The sequence below is a fragment of the Prionailurus viverrinus genome, chromosome F1 (genome assembly GCF_022837055.1).
Source record: "Prionailurus viverrinus isolate Anna chromosome F1, UM_Priviv_1.0, whole genome shotgun sequence".
Classification (NCBI taxonomy): Eukaryota; Metazoa; Chordata; class Mammalia; order Carnivora; family Felidae; genus Prionailurus; species Prionailurus viverrinus.
In genome coordinates, this window is record NC_062577.1 from 33,085,677 (window position 1) to 33,106,155 (window position 20,479).

At 47.7% G+C, this 20,479-nt stretch overlaps 1 protein-coding gene across 12 annotated transcripts in view; it reads left to right on the forward strand.

The window, feature by feature from the left end:
- YOD1 (YOD1 deubiquitinase) overlaps positions 1 to 19,717 on the forward strand; it is a 30,926-nt gene extending 11,209 nt beyond the window's left edge. The window contains exons 2-9 of one of the 12 annotated variants that reach the window (XM_047841400.1): positions 1,474 to 3,021; positions 3,634 to 3,891; positions 4,014 to 4,083; positions 8,806 to 9,001; positions 9,841 to 10,028; positions 12,885 to 13,069; positions 15,532 to 15,709; positions 16,941 to 19,717. In XM_047841400.1, the coding sequence (XP_047697356.1) occupies positions 9,929 to 10,028; positions 12,885 to 13,069; positions 15,532 to 15,709; positions 16,941 to 18,523 (2,046 nt within the window). In that variant the 5' untranslated portion in view covers positions 1,474 to 3,021; positions 3,634 to 3,891; positions 4,014 to 4,083; positions 8,806 to 9,001; positions 9,841 to 9,928 and the 3' untranslated portion in view covers positions 18,524 to 19,717. Of the gene's footprint in view, positions 1 to 1,473; positions 3,892 to 4,013; positions 4,084 to 7,655; positions 7,786 to 8,805; positions 9,002 to 9,840; positions 10,029 to 10,064; positions 12,701 to 12,884; positions 13,070 to 15,531; positions 15,710 to 16,940 lie in introns of those variants that run through there. The other 11 variants (XM_047841398.1, XM_047841405.1, XM_047841399.1 and 8 more) reach the window with 11 other exon arrangements.
- The last annotated feature ends 762 nt before the right edge of the window (positions 19,718 to 20,479 follow it).

Consider the following 20,479-nt stretch of genomic DNA (forward strand, 5'->3'; position numbering starts at 1 on the left):
AGAAAATGATCTTGGATTTGGCTAGAAGCAGCCAAAGTCATAATTTATCTGCGATTAATTGTTCAGTTTAATTTAACAAGCTTTTATTGAGCTTCTATTTCTTACAAAGTATGCTGTCAAATACCTTAGGATTTAACAAGGATAGTCATTCATTCAATAAGTATTTTTGAATGCTAAGTTTCAGGAACCGCCCTAGGTGCTGGGTTTATTTGGGTGGGGGTGGGGGGGTCCACAAACAGCGCTATAAAGAAAGAGAAATACAGGTGCTATGAAGGGGATAACAGGGCAGGGAAATTCTAACTCAAAGTGGTGAATCTGGGAAAGTCTTTTGGCGAAAGTGACTATTTGAAACCTGAAGCATGAATAGGAGTTAGTCATTTGCAGAGTAAGAAGAGCATTCCAAGCGGGGGTATAGCATTTGCAAACCCTATGTTGCAGGAGGAAAGGAAACCTCTTCCAGGCCAGTCTGGCCATAGCGTGATAAACAGGAAAAAAAAAGGGGGGGGGGGGGGGGACTTGAGATGAAGACTTTAGAAGCAAGCAAGGATCCAGATTTGCATCATCTATGAGCTATATTAAGCACTTACCTGAATACCTACTTGCCACATATTATTTGCTTGTTTATTTTATATGAATGTCCCCAAGTAGTTTGTCCAAGGGCAGAGACCAATTCTCCCTATTACCATTGTAGTCTCAGCACCTAGCAAAGTATTGGACACACAGTAGACATTCAATATATATTTGAATGAATGAACATATGAATGAATGAAATCAATGTATAACTTTAATAGGACATGAAAGTCTATTAAGGAAAACATCAGATTTATGTTTCTCCAAATTATCTTAACTGCTCTTCGGAGAATGGGTTGAAAGGGGCAAGAATGGAAGTGGAGGACCAGTTAGAAACAGGCTACTGCAGTGACCTATTTAAGTGATGATGGTAATAATTATAATAGTATTTGTTGAGCACTTACAACATTGTGAGCCTTTTTCGTATGTTAGCTTACATAATCCTCACAGCAATTCTGAGATGCATAGTTATTATTAAGATTTATTGAAAGGCATAAAGTCTGAAGGACAAAGAGATGGTGGGATAAACAATAGCAACAAAATTTTGGAAGCTAGCCAGCAATTGGATGCGTGGTAACTGACCTAGCAGATTTGAAAGAGCTGACCCTAAGCTAGCAACCCTATTTTTACCGTGGAGTCCCCCGGCCCTCAAAAATTCAAGAATTGGTGGCATTAGTAACCCTGGAGACAGGGGTGGGAAAAAAATCAGGAAGGTGGGTGAAGAGTCTGGTTAAGAAACAGTTAAGACCTCTCAGATCTTCTCTCCCACTCAGAGCAACTAAGAACTTGCTACATCCCCTCTCAGGAGAGGGTAAAAAAGGGTTTCTCTGTACTAAAACTAAGGGGATGAAGTGTTGTTTTTACATACTAAATGCTGAGAGCAACAACCTTCCTCTGCCATAGGCTCCAAGAATGCTAGCTGCCAGAACTGCGCCCTTCAAGAAGGATTTTGGAAAACTCTTCTCTGAAGGATCTGCTCTGAGGATTTCAATCAGGCCATCAAAAAAGAGTAAAGATACAGGTGTCAGAGATTTTCCAATCAAATGGCCCTATGAGATTGCTCTGTAGCGAAGTCCATGGTCAACCAGCCCCAGCCACAGCTTCAAATGTATCTTTTTGTTGACAAATTGTTGAATTTGAGTGGATAGCCAAGAATCATCGGACATGTGAAAATATTCTTTAATAAGAAACAGAAAAGCCAAAACAAATAGGAAAAAAAAAAGTAACTTGGAGAAAACATTCTATAGAGGCAGAAAACACTAACACTATATATGTTCTTAAAGTAATAAGATTCTGCATCAATGAAACTGGAAGAAATGTAATAAAAATTCAGAGAGCAAACAATAATTATTGGAAGTTAAAAATACAATAGCAAAAAGAAAATGCAATAGGAAGTTGTAAATAAATTTTAAAAATCTCTCAGTAGCAAAACAAAACAGAAGTTGAGGTCCAGGAGGGTATCCAATAGCATCCAAATTATATAAGTTCCAAAAAGAAACAACAGAGAGAGAGAGAGAGAGAGAGAGAGAGAGAGAGAGAAAGTGGATGATAGGAATTCATCAAAGAAATAATTCAAAAAAAATATCCCAGAAGTGAATGTCATGAGTTTCCAGATTGGATTTACTGAGTACCCAGAGTATAGATTCACTCCAACACACATCATTATGAAAATTCAGAATACTGGAAACAAAGAGAAAGCCTTAGATTTAGAATCATAGATACTTTGGGCTTTGCAACAGCAGCACCAAAATCTATCAAATACTAATCAAGAATTCTATACCCTGACAAACAATCAAATGAGAGGCTAGAATAGCAATACTTCAGACATGTAAGATCTTATGCACTCTTTCTTGGGAAACGACTAGAGAATGTGTTTTATCAAACTGAGAGAGCTAACTCAGGAAAGAGGAAGATGTGAGATTCAAGTAACCCAACAAGAGAAGAGGTGAATGGACTTTTCCCAGTAGGATGATGAAGACACATATGAAAATGATAGCCATGCAACAGACTAGATAACAACATATCCAGATGGAAGCAAATCAGAATGTTCTGGAAAATGTTTCTCCAGGATGAAACTACTACTACCTCTGAATGTATTGAGAGGAGATTTACACAGTGGGCAAGAGTAGACGGACAAAAAAGATAAACAGAAATGGAAAAGTAAACAGCATATCTCAGAGCCCACCTGTCAATAGCATTTTATTTACATGCAGAAGCAGAGAATCAAATCAGACATTTTGACTCCAGAGACACCTACGTGTCATATATTTGAATGCTGATGGGCAATATTTTAGTAGAAAGGTCAAAAAGATGATGTAAGAGAGAGGACTGCAAAGGTAGAGAGTCTATGAGATGAGATCCAGAGCATATGCGGACGGTGGGGTTTTATTGGAAAAACATTTTCTTTGTCGTCCCAAGAGAGAAGAAGACAATGAGTACAAATGAAAGCAGGTTTGTAAATGTGATGGGAACGGGAAGGCACAGTGTAACAGGATGTCAAAAGATAAGATTTAGAAAAAAATAATAAGCAAAATCGTGGCAATAGATGGGTTATCCATCAATACGGTCTCAAAAAAAAAAAGGAAGTTTAAAATTTAGGACATTTTTCTTAAGTAACGCACTTCAGTTGCCAAAAAGTTCATCATCAGTTTGGCATTAATATATAACTACTATAAGTAAGACAATAGAAGAGTTATACACAGAAATATTCGATGTTCTTCATGAATTCAAATTTTACAGGGTGAGAAAGAGGACAGTTACACCCTAGTGGGTTCAATTCAGAGATGTACGCTCTGCATCAGATTACAGTGAAGCAGCACCTAACATCCCATTCCAAAAGAAGATGGTACTTGAGTTGAATCTTGAAGGAAAAATAAGACTAAGCCAGGAGGACATCATGGGAATGGGTCCAAGCAGAGGGTACAACATGTGCAAAAGTCTCAGAAGCATGAATGCATGGCAGTTTCAGAAATATTAGATTGACTGTAATAAACAATATAGATGACTATGTGACAGGAAGAAGCACGTAGGGCCTGCTCACGAAGGTCTTTCTATGTCACATAGGGTCTTTGAATTTAATCCTGAGCACTATGAACTTGCAGCCAAGAATTGAGACGATCAATCACCCACATAATCTATAAACCCACCTATGAAATGGAATATGTGAAACAAGACATTGCTGTCGTCTCTTCACATCTTCAGTGGTCCACAACCCTATAACTTGTGCAGTCCGGAAGCTGAATAGAGAGGAAGAAGAGCGGCAATGATCTCACAGGAGACAAGGGAGGATTGCTATGAAGCACGGAGCCTGGGTGAGAATAGGTATGGTGATGCAATTAGCTGGCATGGGGAAAGGGGAGAGAGAACATGTTGGTGGGGGCACGGAGAGCAAGATGAGCTCAATTTTGAACAGGTTAAGATTTGACACTCTCTGATCCTAATAGGTGACTTCAGCCCTCAAACTTTCATTAGCACTGGAAGGAAAAGGACGGCCGAATCCTCCTAATTTCCATGGTAGGTGGGCCAAAGAGACACTGATCTCAAAAAAGAAAAACAAATCTACCCCTAAATATTACTTAATGATTAATTTCAGAATTTCTTCGTCCAAACCCACTTAATTACACCCTTTAGTTCCCCTCTAATCATTTTAGGCTTAACACTAATACCACTTTGGTGAGAACTGGGTGATCTATTTGATGTCTTAATATGGCCTATCAATTCCAATTTGGTCTTATAGCCAAATTATAATCACCCGCATCTGAACCTCTCCCCAGCCGTTTTCTCTTTAAAGCAAACTCTTGCTACTACTTGAGGAATAAAAGCTTCCCTCTCCCTGATATGTTGGGAAAGCACTCGGAGACCCAGTATACAGTATCATGCTCAATATCATGAATATAGTGGGTACCCTGTGTCTCTTAAGGATGGTGGTAATACATGTTCAAAGTTAACTTCATTATTCCTTTGGAGAGGAAAAGGAAGACACTGACAGGATGTGACTATAATGTGAATGAATAAGTATCATGAATGGTTAGAATGGACATCCACAGCTATTGTGCAGAGAGTTCAACTTTATAAGGGGCCCAAAGAGGAAAGATTAATCAATGACTATGGTAACTTTTGGTTTTGAATTAGTGTGTGTGTGTGTGTGTGTGTGTGTGTGCATGCGTGTGTGTGTGTGTGTGTGTGTGTGTGTGTGTGTGTGTGTGTGTAGGAAAAATGCACTTGTCTAGGGGAAATTAGATCTTTCAGTAGGAAGTTGTACTGAGAAAGGAAACCATAAACTAGCCTGTATCAGTCAAGGAGATGAGCACACCACAACAGCATACAGGATGGATGAGTCAGGTGAACTGGGCTGTAATTAGATTTCACGGTCAGGTCATCAAATAGGAATTCAATTGCTTTTCAACAAGAAACAACTACACACTTTCCTCCTCAAATGATGACCTACATCAACTACATAGCCTTAGTCTTTCAAGTGTTTCTGATTTTGAAGGACTCTCTTTCCCCTAGTCCAGGCCTCCTTTCCAACTCTCTTGGAACCTTTAGAGACTTGATATTTTTCCAAGCAAAACCCAAGAAAGCAAACCAAAAAAATTCCAGGGTAAGACACTTAAAGATAGAGAGAATGAGGAATACCAAATTCAGGACAGCGGTTCATTTCAGCAGGGGCATATGTGTGGTTTGAGGAGGTAGGAGGAAAGGGAGGGGCAAAGTATGTAAGTAACTTCAACTATAACATTCTATTTCTTGAACCGGGTGTTGGTACAATGGTGTTTGTCATGCCAAGGTATTGGAAATATTTCATAATTTTCAAGAAGACATGTCTAAAAGGAAAGAGAGAGGAACAGAACGATCGTTTTATCTATGTTCCTACTTCTACCTGTGGAAAGATGAGTCCTTCCTAATTACACTAATTTTAATTTTTTTTAATGTTTTATTTATTTTTGACAGAGAGAGAGAGAGAGAGAGAGAGAGAGAGAGATGGAGCATGAGCAGGGGAGGGTCAGAGAGAGGGAGACACAGAATCCGAAGCAGGCTCCAGGCTCTGAGCCATCAGCCCAGAGCCCGACGCCGGGGCTCGAACTCACAGACCGCGAGATCATGACCTGAGCCAAAGTCGGACGCTCAACCGACTGAGCCACCCAGGCGCCCCAAATACTAATTTTATTATAAACTGAAAAACTGTTCACAAGCAAGATGGTGCCTGCTATCATCTTTGAAGTTAATGCTCATAAGTCAAATTCATTTTTCTAGCAAATGTTCAAATCACACACGTATGAAGCTGGGTCAACTTCAGTGATTCCATCCATGGGTGTGACTCTCGTTGCACTGAACCCCTGATGTGCAGCTGCCTTTCCTGTTTGGTTACTCCTGTGACATCATACATGTTTACGTGACACACCACAAAGAGAGGTCATCACCCTTAAATGCTCAGTCAGCTCGTTCAGTTGTGATAGTGTATTGGTTATCCCAGGCTTCCTCGGTCCTCCTTCCTCCTCGACTAGTCCTGCCCCATTTCTCCTCTCTCTTGGCCCCTGTACTTCTTATTTTCTTCCCAACCATGATTACAGGAAGAGAAAAGATGAAAGCCATGCGTCATCTTTTTAATAAAAGGTGTGAATGGCTATAAGACAGAAATGAGACGGGAAAGCTTTAATCTAATTGTTAGAATTAGACCTGCAAATTATCTGTGTATTTCACGTTTCCCACTTGGGAATTTGTCCAAAACGGAGGCTGACTAGCATTATACTGAGGCATGGCAAGCTTGGCGTCGTAATGCCTGAATTGAAATCCCCGCTCTGCTGCCTCCTGGCTACATGATCTTGTGTATTTAACCTCCCTGTAAGTTATTTAACCTCCCTGTAAAATTTGGATACTAATAGCGCCTACTTTTTCAAAGTTGAAATAAAGGTTGCATGGAATAATGCACGAACACACGTAGCACAGCATAATCCCTAGTACACAGCAATTGCTCAATAAATGTTGGTGATCATTACGTGCATTGATTTTAATTTTTCTCCCTGCCCTTTTGGCATCAAAGATGGCCTATATCCAGGAAAAACCAGCTTCCAGGCAAAAAAAAAAAAAAAAAAAAAAAAAAAAAAAAAAAAGTCCTTTCTGGTAAAAGTGGCCTCCATACCTGGGGGGGAAGTTTTTTCCTGAAAGACTTGATTTCTTCCACCTACTCCCATCTCCCTATTCTCCTCAGGTTGTTTTAACAGCAGATGCAAGGAATCTGCCTATGGAAGGAGACAGGTTGCTAAGCTGGCTGGTAGCCTGTTTTGTTTTCATTTCTTAATATTCATTGCCACCTTTCAGGCACAGCCAAAAGAGATCAGAGACCCAAATGACAGCATGCATGTTCCCTCCTTCGAGGCCATCCAGTCACTTTTTCCTCAGGAAAGGGACCCCCTTGGGAGAGAAAATGGCTTCACGCCCCCCAGAAATAAATGAGGTCAAGAAGCTCATTGCCAAACAGTGGGGCAAGGGTGTCTCAGCTCCAGCACCCCTGGGCTCAGTCACCTTTTCCAGCAGTCCTGAGGACAGGGACTAGTAGTAAGAGCTGCTAGGAAAAGGCTTGAGAGCAAAAGTGCTTGCGAACAACTAGAAAAGCTACTAACAAAACTGGCCACAGTGGATCTTAACTTGGAGAATTCAGGGGAATACTTGCCCCGCCAGTGAAGGAAGGCAGCTCTAGATAGAAAACCAAGTTTCAAACAGACATAGAAAAGCATACCGCCTGTCTGTGTTTCTTTACAGTCAAACTTTAAAATAGTATCTTTTGCCTACTCCCTCCCGGCCAACTCTCCTCTTCCAGTCTCATCCCAAAGGAGTCTTCTCCTTCCAGCCCTCCTATTTCTTTTTCTTTTTCTTCCTCCCCCCCTTTTTTTTTAAAGGTCTCTTTATTGGCTCTAACCGGGGAAGGGGAGGGCAAGAGATGATTGGCTACAGAGCGGAGGGAAGGGGGGGGGGCGTCCCGCCCATTCCCCTCCCACACCCTCCCTCCCGAAACAGCTGGAATGAGAAGTAGGGAGGGAAAGCTGCTGGGATTGGCTGTGAGTCAGTGGCAGGGTGGGGTGGGGTAGCACTGATGAAGCATTTACCTGTCCAGGTAAGTCTGGAGGAGGTCAAAAGAAGAAAACAGTGGAAGGCAGGGGAGGCAGTCTCTGTCTCCGTCTCTGCCCTTTCTTCTCTTCAGCCCCTCCTCCAGTGAAGGTGAGTTAATCACTAACCAACTATTGCTTATTCTGCAGCAAGAAGGGGTGCTTCGTGGGAAGTCAGGGCCACAGGATGTGCGGAACCCTGTATAGAGGGAAGCCAGGGGGCTTCCCTCTCTGTTCCTTAACTCTCTGAGCCCACTCTGCAATCACAGTAGGCTGGTAGCTTCTGCAGATGGGACTGTTTTTGCGAGAGACCAGGGCTCGGATGCATTTTTTGTTTGTTTGTTTCCATCTGCCTGTTTAGGTTGGATAAGCATATTTTGCAGACGACAAGGAAATAAAATGGGTTTGTTTTGCAGATTTCCATCTCTGACCAACTGAAATTGAGCTGTGATTTTGGAAAGGAATAGTTGGGAGCACAGGGAGTCAAAATGGGGGATCACCCAGGGAAGAAGAGTGCCATGGTTTCTCCGTTGCCTTTATAACAGGAAATTTGCCCATGGTTCTATCCAACTCAGTGTCTATAATTCAATAAAGGGTGCTGTGTGTGTGTGTGTGTGTGTGTGTGTGTGTGTGCAATAATGGTAGCATGGTAATGGACCTCTCTGTGGACGTGTGTAAAGGTGTGAGCTGCGTTCGGCTGTGTGTAAGGGGATGTGAGGCTGGGAAAACTCCACCTCGGACTACCAGTTCACCTTTGGAAAACCCATGAATAACCTGGTTGCAAAACGGAGTCTCTTTGGATTCGACTCAATTTTCCGACTTTTCCTGCTATTAGACACAGAGACTGACAAACACAAAGCTCCTCACCCGCTGTGCCGGGGCCTCACCCACATTAATAATATTTCACAGTAGTACCTCGAGTCAGGCAGGAGTTCTCCAGGGAGCTCAGGCCAGAGTAGTGTGGCTGAGTCCACAAAGAAGAGCCAGACCCCTACGGTGGTCCTCCTTCAGGTGACAGTCTGTGTGGCAGGCTCACCTGTAGAAGTCAGTTCAGAGTAGCTTTATCCACCTCGGGGAAGGGAGGGGGCTAACGTCCTGGTCCCTAACTTTGCCTCTTTTCCTCTTGCTGCAGGAAAGAGCAAAGTGGGGAGACCCCAGCACCAGGCTCCCAGGGCCTGGCACATACAAGCCCTGAGCAAATATAGTGGGTTTCCAGTCCTGGCAACCGGCGCTTGGTTTCAGCTTAGCCCACACCGCAGGACCAGCCCCCCAAACTCATTGACCGAGGGCTGCCGCAGATGGTGAACTTGTCGGTGACAAGATAGCCTGTAAGTGTCAGACAGAGCTCTTCTGTGCAGAAGATATTTCGACCCACCTTTTCCTGAAACCCATCTGTGAAATAGGAGACTCTAGCGTTGACTAAACACACTCGGAAACTTGCCCATGTGCTCACGGAGAAGGACGTACACACAGGGCAGCTTTTAGTCCTTCCTGGTGTTTTTCTTAGGATGTTCCTCAGCCCGAGGCATATGTCTGGATAGTCGGCAAAAAGGAGAGATACTTGTTCTGAAAGAAATAGGTAATCTTGGGGCGCCAGGGTGGCTCCGTCGGTTAAGCGTCCGACTTCGGCTCAGGTCATGATCTCACAGTCTGTGAGTTCGAGCCCCGTGTCGGGCTCTGAGCCTGCTTCCGATTCTGTGTCTCCCTCTTTCTCTGCGCCCCCCCTCACTCACGCTCTGTCTCTCTCCCTCTCTCAAAAATAAATAAACGTTAAAAAAAAATTAAAAAAAAAAAAGAAATAGGAAATCTCTTTGACCAGTGGGGAGAGAGGTTGAGCTCTTGGAGGATACGGAGCTGGGCTCACGGGAGGAGGGTGACAAGGGGGCCTTGGGTCTGTTTAGAAGGTACAGAGAAGCCAAACAGGAATGGGGCTGGAGCCCGGCCCCTGCCCCATGCCAGAACTCCAAATGCTATTTATTTACTCTCCTCCAAGACTTGGCTGGTTTCAGTGGAGCAGTTAATATTTAACACGCTTTTGCCTGAGTGGCCCTGACTATAGGCTGTGCATATGTCCTTCACCCATTTCCTCCTCCTCTCAGATCCCCCAAAGAGGTCAGGGGTCAAAAGATACCAAACTCTCACCCTGAGCGTTTTGCTTGTTTCTCAGGCTTCTTATCAGGTCGAAATACCTCAAGTTTCGATGGCTGCCCTGAAAGAGCCCCCAAGTTTCAAGGTTGTAAAATTGGTGGATAGAAATGCAGCATCCAGGTCAGGCCAGAGCGCTGAGAGAAAGAGTGGAAGGGGGAGAAGAAGAGAAGATTCTTACAGTCCATGTTCTTTGGATCAGAAAACTAGGTGCGGGGCCGGGATGCAAGCACTCATCCGACTTTGCTTTCAGGCTCAGATTCACCTCTGCGGTGATGACGCAGTGCCCGATGCCACAATCTCCAGGGGCATTTGGTGGCATTTGTTTACTCTGGAAACATCTGTTGTTGGGGCAAAAAGCTTGCCTGGAAGCACAAAGCTGAACCAGATAATTTAGAGGGTTTCAGGTGTGAAGTAAAAGGAGAAAGGTGATCTTAGGGCTTTTAGTGTTTAGTCAGGGGAAACCAATGGCCCTTCTTCAGGTACAACGTGGCCCTCTTGCCATCTCCGCGGTGCCTTCTGGAGGGACCGGGATCCACAGGCTGCCCTGTTTATGCAGTTATAGGTCATTCGCTACTTCCCTTAGGAGGCACCAGTAGAAAGAGCCCCAGATTTGTCATCTGTCAAAGAAGAAAATACCGCATCTTGCCTAAGTTATTGGGCTATTTGGAAGATCTAATAGGCATATCTGAAAGTGTAAGCTAGACCGTGTTTTTGTTTTGTTTTGTTTTTGAAGCAGTGCCATTCATATTGTTTCTCTCCCTCCCAGCTACTGTAGGCTATCCTTAGTTCCAAAATGAAAGTGTGATGGGTTGCCCTGGGAGGAAGGAGAGGCTAGCAATCCATCATAAAGTCTGAAGAGTACATGGAAGAACAGGGTGGTAATTGTCTTTGAAAGGCAGAGGCATCATCTGGTCACCCGTTCACAACATTATATTAACTACAGTGATTAATACAGTACTAATATTTATTGCTCCAATGTTGATAAAACTGGAGCCCAAACCTAGACCCTTGGATTTACACCGACTGCTTGGAAGCAATGCCTTTGTCTTAGAAAGTGTTGCTTGCCCCATCCCTGTTAGGTGCTCATGAATGTTAGTTTAGCTGAAGGCATTGCCCAAATTCCACTGAGTCGTATATTCTCAGGGAAATAAACTACTTAAGAAAGAGCCTGTAATAATAGAGCAAAAACAACAACAAAAAAAGTGGTCTTCCAACAGCTTAACTCAACAGATGCTAGAACAGATGGCAAGTTTATTCATCCAGCATTTTTCGAGTGCCTTCTGTGTGCCTAAGCTTATGAGAAATGGACCTCTTTTGTTATAATGGCCTCAGCCCTACAGAATGTTAGGGATGAGTTAGTATCCTCTGAATCTAAGCCGTCATGAATGGAATGGATAGCTGAGGAGACTGAACTTCATCCACGTGACTCCTCATGTTTCTGTCTTTGGGGTTCTGGGTATTGGGAAAGAAACGTCACGAAGAAGACTGAAGAGCTATCTTACCCAATGCTGATTTATCACTGGGCTCCTTTGGTGTGTCTGTCCCCTGCGGTCCTGTCCCTATCTCCTGAGAGGCTCTGGACCCTTATGAACTCCATGTGTCTGGCTCATTGGGATTTTTTTCCTCTTCTTTCCCCGTTGTCCTGCCCCTCCCTACCTGTCCCATTTGCAGACCTTCCCCCCAAATCGGCCTTGTGCTGGTCAGCTCTAGAGCATTGGCGGCTGACTCACCCAGCACAGCCCAAACCTGACTTGGCAGTGGAAGAAATTATGGGTAGAGGCCAAAGAGACGACCTCCCTGGAATCCAAACCCCGGGTCCCGAGATCTCCAATTGAACACATTTTTTTCTATGACATTTTACTTAGTAAAGGGGGAGAGGGGTGGGGAGTAGGAAAGGTGATAGAAAATATAAAATGGTCACAGGAAAAATATAGATTCTAATCCTAGCTCTCTCCAAACTCCCTATCTGGCCTTGGAACTGGCTTTTAAACTTAATTTTTCCAGAATTTTATTTCAACATAGGAGAGCCCCATCTGGCCTTTCCAGACTTTGCGGTTTTCAGAAGGAAAATGGTACCGCCTTCCTTTGCTCTTACTATTGGCAGAGTGAATTTGAAACTCTTTTTCCCTACGAGTTGGAGTTGGGAGGAAGCTACGCAGGGCATTTCTCTCGTTTATTTGACAAAGATTAGGGAACCTTGCTGAAAATAAGTGCAGCCTCAGAGTGGGTGGTACACAAGAGGGAAACTGGGTTTGTATCAACCTGTGTGAGTTACGTAGGAGGCTCCCAGACCATGGAGATGATGGTGGCCCTGGTGGCGGGGGCTGTTGATGATATTGGCTATGACAGCAGCTAACAGTTACTGCACAGTGTTTTACGTGAAGTATCTCAGTATATGTCCGTGACAACCCTATGCGGTTGGTGTCTTGAGGGCCCTGTTCCTTCTCCCCCATGTAACCCAAACCCTTCTTTTCTAAACTCTTGTTCCCTTACGTCAGTTTACTTTGATCCTCGAAGGACCTTGTCTTTTTCTTATGACAAGAACAGTAGCAGTTAGTCCTTTATTCGTCGAGCATTTACTTCCAAGTAAGCTGTGCAAACTGTTCTCATGTAATCCTTGCATTAAGCCTACCTAATGAGAAAAACCGAGTCAAAGAGTAATTTGCCTCAAGTCACATAACTGTAAATGCAAGCGGGATTTGAATCCAGATCTGACTTCCTCCAGAACCCACGTTATGAACCCCTTCCTATTTATTGCTTGTGGTCCTGGAAATGTAGCCTGAGGTCCCCGACGCAGAGAAAAAAAGCAGCTAAGACAAGTGTGGAGTTCCCTCTCTGGCTAGACTGCTTCTGCACCTGCTGAGCCCGTCCTCCTGCATGTGGGTGAGCCCGCTTCTGCGTCCTTCCACGCAGGCGGGGAGGTGTGGGGAACCGCCGTGCACGGCCCCTTCCAGCTCTCTGCTTGCTTGGTGTCCCTGCCGCCGCGCCCCGGGGGCCTGGGCAGAGCCTGGCCCGGAGAGCCTCCGCTCGGCTCACACGTGGCTTTGATTCTTGTCTTTTCAGGCCGGCTTGGGACATTCTTCACTTCCCTTCACTTCCCCTCTGGGAGCCCCTCTCACCGCCCCTGCACCTTGCTTCAGGCGATGCCCAGGAGCGAGCTGTGGCCAGCGGGGCCTGGCTCGGAACCCGTGACCCGCATCGGCAGCTGCGACAGCATCATGAGCACCGTGTCCACCCGCTCTGGATCTGTACGTACTCTCCGCCCTGCAGCCCGCCCCCCCTGCTTCTGTCTGCACGCCCGCCCCGCCCTGCCCACCGCCCACCTAGCTGCTCCTTCGCTTTCATCTTCCTTGTCAGAGAGTGAATCACACCGGTTGGTATTTCTGCCTTTGAGTCACCCAGGTTCTCGAGAGAAAGGGTGGGACAGTCCCAAAGCGCAAGGAGATGAGACTTGCTCCCAGCTTTCATTCACGGGGGGGGGGGGGGGGGGGGGGGGGGGGGGGTGCTAAGTTGAGGTGAGAGCGAGGGCCAGTGATCTGAGGTCCTGATGGAAAGCAGAGGGTAGATCACCATAGCACTCACATTCCTGAAGCCTCCCTGCAGCCAGCAGGGTGCCTTCAATCTTTTACCAAGATCACAGAGGACAGAGTAATTAGGAGCCTGGGTTCTGGAGCCAAGCCGGTCTGAGTTCTCGATCTATAAGCTCTATGGCCTTGGGCAAATTATTGAATTTCTGTAACCTTCAGTCTCCTCCGTTTTAAGGTGGGATATAAGGTAAACACCGAATCCTCCGGGGGGGGGGGGGGGAGGGGAGTGAACGAGATGCGTGTGAAACACAAAACACTCAGCACACGCCTCTAAGTAGAAAAGAAATAGCCTTATCCAGGAGCATCGATTCAGAATCGCCCAAAGTCATCGTGTTTAACTGTTTGTGAGTGGCAGGTAACAAATTGTAATTTTTCTGGGGATGAATTTAAGTCAAGGTTGTTGTAAGGCTGGTGCAAAAGAGTAAATCTGCCCTACGTCCAAATGGAAACATTCCTTTGCTGTTGGTGTTCGTTGCATACCTAATAACCCTTGAGAATTTATACTTTATTGCTCTATATCCTACAGAGGTACTTGAAAATTTAAGGATGCTGAGGATCTCTACCAAATGTCAAGGACTTTTAATACAGCCAGTGAGTTTTGATATGTGAAAATGGAGTAGAGAAAGCAACACACACACACACACACACACACACACACACACACGTACACACACAATCCAAAGCGTGGGCAGTCCGTATATAATTTCTTGGTGACCTGAGATGGTGGGACCACAGAGTCATCTTTCTGTTTCTGTTAGGCTGAGGCCAATACGAGCAGTTACATACTACTGGACACAGAGTGTGGCACGGATTAAAGATCTGCAAGGTGAATCCTCCACAAAGGAGAAATTCAGAGTTGGTTTATCTTTGGCAAAGCTATTTTGGGAAGAAGAGGGCCGTAAAGAAGATTTTGTTCAGGGAACCTCTGGAATCGGCTTCAGGGCTTCCACGGGCTACATTTGTAGCTTCCTTTGACAGGTCGGCCTGCCAGATGGCCCTTTAAGGAGTCAGGGGAACTGGTGGGGTTATTCCAACAACCATCTCCTAGGGTATCTTTAGGGCTGTCTCAAATCTTTCCTGGCCATCTGAGTGGGTCTGGAGAATATATAACTCTGAAGTATCTTAAATATTAGGAAGAGGGATGAGATAGATGCCAGGAGGGAACTCAGGCCAAATTTCTTACATTTCCATTTGCCCTTTTGGTTTTCCCTTCAACCTTCAACTTTAGAGAGCAACTATCCTATGGATCTTCCTGGCCTTGCTGACCGTGGGCAGCAACCATTTAAAAGGGCCGTAACACTTTTCCCCAAATACCCCTATGTGCTTTTTCATCATGACGGTTATTTACTTTAATATCTACTTGATATTTCACACTAAGTTCCTTTCCCCTCCTCCCATACCCGTCCGGTTTCTCCACCCTACCCGCCTCTAGTTAATATTTGCTTAAGAAATGCACACTTATTTGAATGTTAGCCAGAGCCAAATGCCATCAAGAAAGTAAATACACAAAGGAAAAAAAAAATCCTGTATGGAATGCATTTCAAAGTCAAGTGTAAATTATTTGGTAAATTTATCTGTGGCTACTCATACCACTGTTGCCATTGGCCTGATAGCCAGTGGCTGGCTGCGTTTCTTGTTTGTCCTTATACTGTCCTTGACATACCAGATCAAGTGTGCAAAAGTACTCCGACAAGTTAATACCATTGAAGTTTAAGGTCAAGTCATTATGTTACCCATGTAATTCGGAGCTAAATCGGAGACACGTAGAGGGATATGCTTATGCCGGTCACACACAGGAACTGGAATCAGAACCCGGGACTGCTTCTGATCTGTTCCCCTAAGCATCCCACCCAGGACTGGGTGGAAAAGGCAGCTGCCATCTGCCTGCCCAGCACTGGGTGCTGGTGGGCCCACAGCCGCCAGTCTCCTCCCCGTCCGGTGCCCGCGGTTTCTCAGGAGACAGACAACTCCCGCAAACTTGCGGAGTCGCCTCCTGGAAAGGTTTCCAGCCCTTCAGCATTCCTTCCGGACACAGGGTGGTTCTCGGCCCCACCAGTTTCTGCGGAGCTCCCTCTCACAGGTCCCTCTCTCCCTCTCTCTCTGTCCTCCACGCCTCATTCCAGAGTGACGGCAGCTACGACTTCCTGTCCGCAGAAGAGAAGGAGTGTCTGCTCTTCCTGGAGGAGACCATCGGCTCACTGGACACTGAGGCTGACAGCGGACTGTCCACTGACGAGTCTGAACAGGACACAGCTCCCCGCGGCCTCCGAGCCCTGCCCGTCACCCAGCCTGCTCCTCAGGGTAAGAGAGACCATCTGGGGTGGCACCGCTAACAAACCCAGAAAGCCAGGACATTCTTGTGGCTGCTTTGCACCCTGTTTGCCCTCTCCTCTGAAGGTCATTGGCAGAAGGAGCGATAGCACTCCTCTCCACGCCCCTGGCTAGAAATAAGCCATGTCCCGCAGAGGAGAGACTGCGGACAAGCCGGCGTCCTCTGTCTTTCTCTGAAGTCTCAGAGGCCTGGGAGGGAAAAGGGTTTGACTAGCTCTCATTCTCTCGCAGAAATGCTGAAGAGACATGACCGCAGAGGTTCATGGGAGGGGTTCAGGGAAGGGTGGATGGTTGCTCTGGGGACACGAAGTGAGTCTGGAGAGCTAATCTGGATGCTCCAGGAGGATGAGGCTGCAAGAGATAAGGGGGAAGGGCCCCCTGAACTTCAGTGGGTGGCACCTCGAGGCTCTTGTGAGAGGGGGTGGAAAGCCACTGGTGTTGAGGCTCAGTAGAAGGGGGACAGGATGGCACATGAGTGTGGCCATGAGGGTGGGGCCATATGTCCCAGAGTGAGGGGGCACTTTACTCCTGAAGACAGCCCCACTGCTATCAGGATTGCAATCATTGATTTATTCGTTTAGCAAATATTTACTGACAGTGTGTTAGAACCTCCATGGAGATAGAGGCGTAACTGGGGACAAAGGCTTCACTGCTCCCTGAGACTGATTCCCTGGTCCGTGGGCCTAATGCACCTGCTGGAAGGAAAGAGCCCATGTCGCTCACTCGTGTGGGGACGGCTGTGGCCATTCCAGAGCCATTCACGTGTTTATAGAAAGTGAAGGTGGAGGAAGGCAGAAGTCTGGTCGAATCAAGAGCAAATCTGCTGTTCATGCTATTCTCTGCTGCTGGACTCAGTTGCTTGGGAGCCCCGAGATAGCTAGAGGGAATCTCTCCCCCACCCTGGTGCTTCTGTAGAAGCTTAGAAGGAGCCCGAGTCAAGAACCTGGAGTTACGTGAGGCTGCTCTTTCCCCAACCATCGTGAAAAAGTAATCCTAGGTTGAAGGGAACCTGCTCAGATCGATCTGTCAGTGTGAATGATAGCCATGCAACAGGGCGGCTCCTTGAAGAGCAACGAATCAACCCAAAACAAAACCCACTGCTAAGTGGAGACCAGAGTTCAGGAGGTATTAGCTTTGCCCCGGGCAGCAGGGTTCTCACCTCTGTCCACTCTTCTTTGCCCGTTCTCCTGGGCCCTCACAGGATATCCAGGGGAGAAGATCGTCCCACAAGGACCGGAGCCAAGGACAGGGACTCAGTCCAGCTCACCCCATCTGCCTGAACCCGAAGGCCTGGGCCTCAGGTCTGGCTCCCATAGCCTCCCCAGAAATATCCACATCGGCAGGAAGCGGAACCCCGGGGAAAGCACCACTCAGACGAATAGCCACATCCCGGGGGAACCTGAGGGGCTTGTCCCACAGCCCAAGAGAGAGCAGGCCAGCCAAAACGGTGAGCCCAGCCAGGCTCCGGCCGGCCCCCCGACGCCTGCCCTTGGGTTGGACACAGTACCCATCCCCCCACCAGAGGCCTTTCAGGACAGCCAGCCAGAGCAGCGTGGGGAAGGCGGCCTGGGCGTCCCCAGGCCAGGGCTGCAGAGCCATACGCCCCGGCTCCATTCGTCACTCAGCCCCCAGGAGAGGAAGGAGACTCCTTCAGCGGCCATGTCCCAAAAAGCCAGTGACAAGGGTTCAACAGGGGGACCGGGGCAGCCTCAGCCTCCTCCCACCGCGTCATCGCAGAGCGCGAGAGCCAGAGATGCTCCCATCCCGTCAGGGGGGGACCCCAGTGCCCGGCCAGCGCCCTTCACAGCTCCCAAGCCCCGGAAGCTGCCACCCAATATCGTTCTCAAGAGCAGCCGAAGCAGTTTGCACAGTGAGCCCCACCACTGGTTGTCTCGCCACTCCGAGGCCACCGCGGGAGACTCCGGCCTGGCCTCCTCCTCGCTGCAGGAGCAGAAGAAAGCGCGCCGGGAGGCCCTGGAGAAGCTGGGGCTCCCCCAGGACCAGGATGAACCTGGCCCCCACTTAAGTAAACGCACCAGCTCCACCCGATTCAAGGAGACCCATGCCCAGGCCTCCTTCCAGGCTCCGGCTCCGGCCCCGGCCCCGGCTCAGCCAACGCGGCCTGCTCAGGGCACAGCCGCTGCGCCTGCTGGCGGGAAGGCTCCGGCTCCCGCTCCCACTCGGGGACCTTCTCCAGCAAAGCCTCCGGCTCCGACTCCAGCTCAGGGTTCTTCTCCGGACAAGGGGTTGATTCCTGCCCGGGAGCCCACTGCAGGCAAGGTTCCAGCTGCCAAATCCATGCCGATTCCTATCCCCAAAGCCCCCGGGGCAGGTGGTCCTCTGGCTCAGGCAAAGGCGGACTCGGGGCTCACTCTCCCCGAGAGCAACGTCCCTGGCCTGAGACAGATGAGCTTCAAGTCCAACACTCTGGAGCGTTCGGGTGTGGGGCTGAGCAGCTACCTCTCGGCCGAGAAAGACCCCAGTCCCCAAACCAGCACCTCTCTGGGTAAGGGCTCCTTCTTGGACAAGATGTCTCCCAGCGTCTTGCGTAACTCAAGGCCCCGGCCTGCCTCCCTGGGCACGGGGAAGGACTTTGCCGGGATCCAGGTGGGCAAATTGGCTGACCTGGAGCAGGAGCAGAGCACCAAGCGCCTGTCCTTCCAAGGACAGAGCCGTGACAAGCTGCCTCGACCCCCCTGTGTCAGTGTCAAGATCTCCCCAAAAGGAGTCCCGGATGAGCACCGAAGGGAGGCCCTGAGGAAGCTGGGACTGTTGAAGGAGTAGTCACTGGCCACCAGCATGGCCCCGCCATCCCCGTCTCACCCTCTGCCATACAGGAGGCTCAGGTCCTCTCCCACCCAACAGCCCGGGGCTCGGACAAAGTGGGCTTCTCTCCAGCGCGCACCTCTCTCTGAGGCGAAGGGGTGGAAGAGACTGGATTCCAGTGGACGTGCGTGTTTATATTCAGAGCGGTTGTGTCACTGAGTGCCTGCCCAAATCATCCTGAAGATGATTTCCACAAGATGGTGTGTGTGTGTGTGTGTGTGTGTGTGTCCATGTACTATAGGCTGTATATATCATTGAAGCTATTTATATGACACAAGGAGTCATTGCTCAGAGTTCTGCTTGTGTTGGAGATTTTCTTCCACTGGGTAGGATTCAGCCCAGCCAGAACTAAGGGGAGAAGGGGGGGTGGGGCCTGAGTCTGAGGAATGAAAGGTCAGCTGAGACAATGGATGTGCTGGGGACACTAGGCAAATGCAGTGTCATGTGAAATGTGGGTCTCCCAGAATCCCTGCATGGAAGGGGACTGGCTCGTCCCTTGGTTCTGGACTTCTGGACACCCCGGTCCCAAGGTTAGGGTGCGTCCCTGTAGCTAAATCTGTCCATTGACTGAGAACAGAAGTGCTCTGGTTGGCCTGCGAAGGCAAGATGGGTGACCGCACAGCACACGGCCACTGGGAAGGACCCCTGTCCACGGGCTTGATGCATTTATAATAATAAACCGTGTGGTGGCCCCTGCCGGGGACATTCCTATTCTTCTGCTCCCACTCTCAGCCTGCATGTGACTGACCCCAGGGCCAGGCCAACAGTGAGATGGGGGTCTGAGCCCAGAGACTTTATAAATACCAAAGAACTGTTTGAGGCCTTACCTATGCTACTGCGCGTAGATTTTTTTCAGTTTCTATGGGAAGGCAACACCATACATTCTCTGCTAGTTACTCACAGAGTATCAGAGCTGGGAGGAATCTTAGAGACAAGACTCTTGTGACCCACGCTGTTGGGGAAGGGAAGGGAGTCATCTGCGGTCACTCTGCCATTCAGCGACAGAGCCGGGACCCTGGCTCCTCATTCCATGCTGCACGCTGCCTCCCTGAAGCAGTGCTTCTGTATGTCTACACAGCACCCTGTGGATCAGGAGTCACCATCAAAGGCTCAACCCCAAAGCCTAGAGAGATTAAATGTTGTTCAAGACCATATTGAGTGTTGTTTTTTCTACTGTGTCTTCAGAAAGTAGCAATATAGTAGCTCATTTATTAATCCGAATTCCCTGACCGCTTTGTACAGCTTGAGAAAATGCCAAAAGGAGGTACTATGAGTAGGCGTCGTAGGCTTGTGGATACAGGCTTGGAAATTAGACACAGCTAGACATGACCCCTGCTTCCCCTAAGGAAATAAATATTATTCGTGGCTGTGGTTGGAGTCTAGGATCCCCAGATGTGCGGAGCAGATAAAGGGAACTGTTGTTGGAAAGGTGCCCTTGAGGTCTGCTGAGAATTTCTGGACTGTGTCCTTAGGGACCCAGCACTGTCAAAGCATGGTATTTCTAAAAATGATGAAAAGATTAAGGTGAGGACAACAAATGGCTCCACCCTGTCATGGTATGTGGGACGTGGGTGTGACAGTTTCTGTATATACTCTCATGCACACACCCAAAACCTTGGTGCCTTCCTGGCCCTGGTAAAGACCTGGTCTGTTGGAGCTGATAGGGACTCCCACAACTAGCCAAGCCATACGTTATTACAGACTCTTCTGAAGAGAGAGGGCCCTTCCTGGAGGACTGGTTTGACATGCTATGTTTGGTTGAGCTGCCTCATACGTGTATTTCAAGACAACCTGGGAATGACCACTTAATTTTTTTCAATTTTCCTAATGAATAGAGACACTTGGTGCTACCTATAAAGTAAGACTTGGTAGGAAACTGAGGCCTTCGTATCAACACAAGGATGATCAACACAG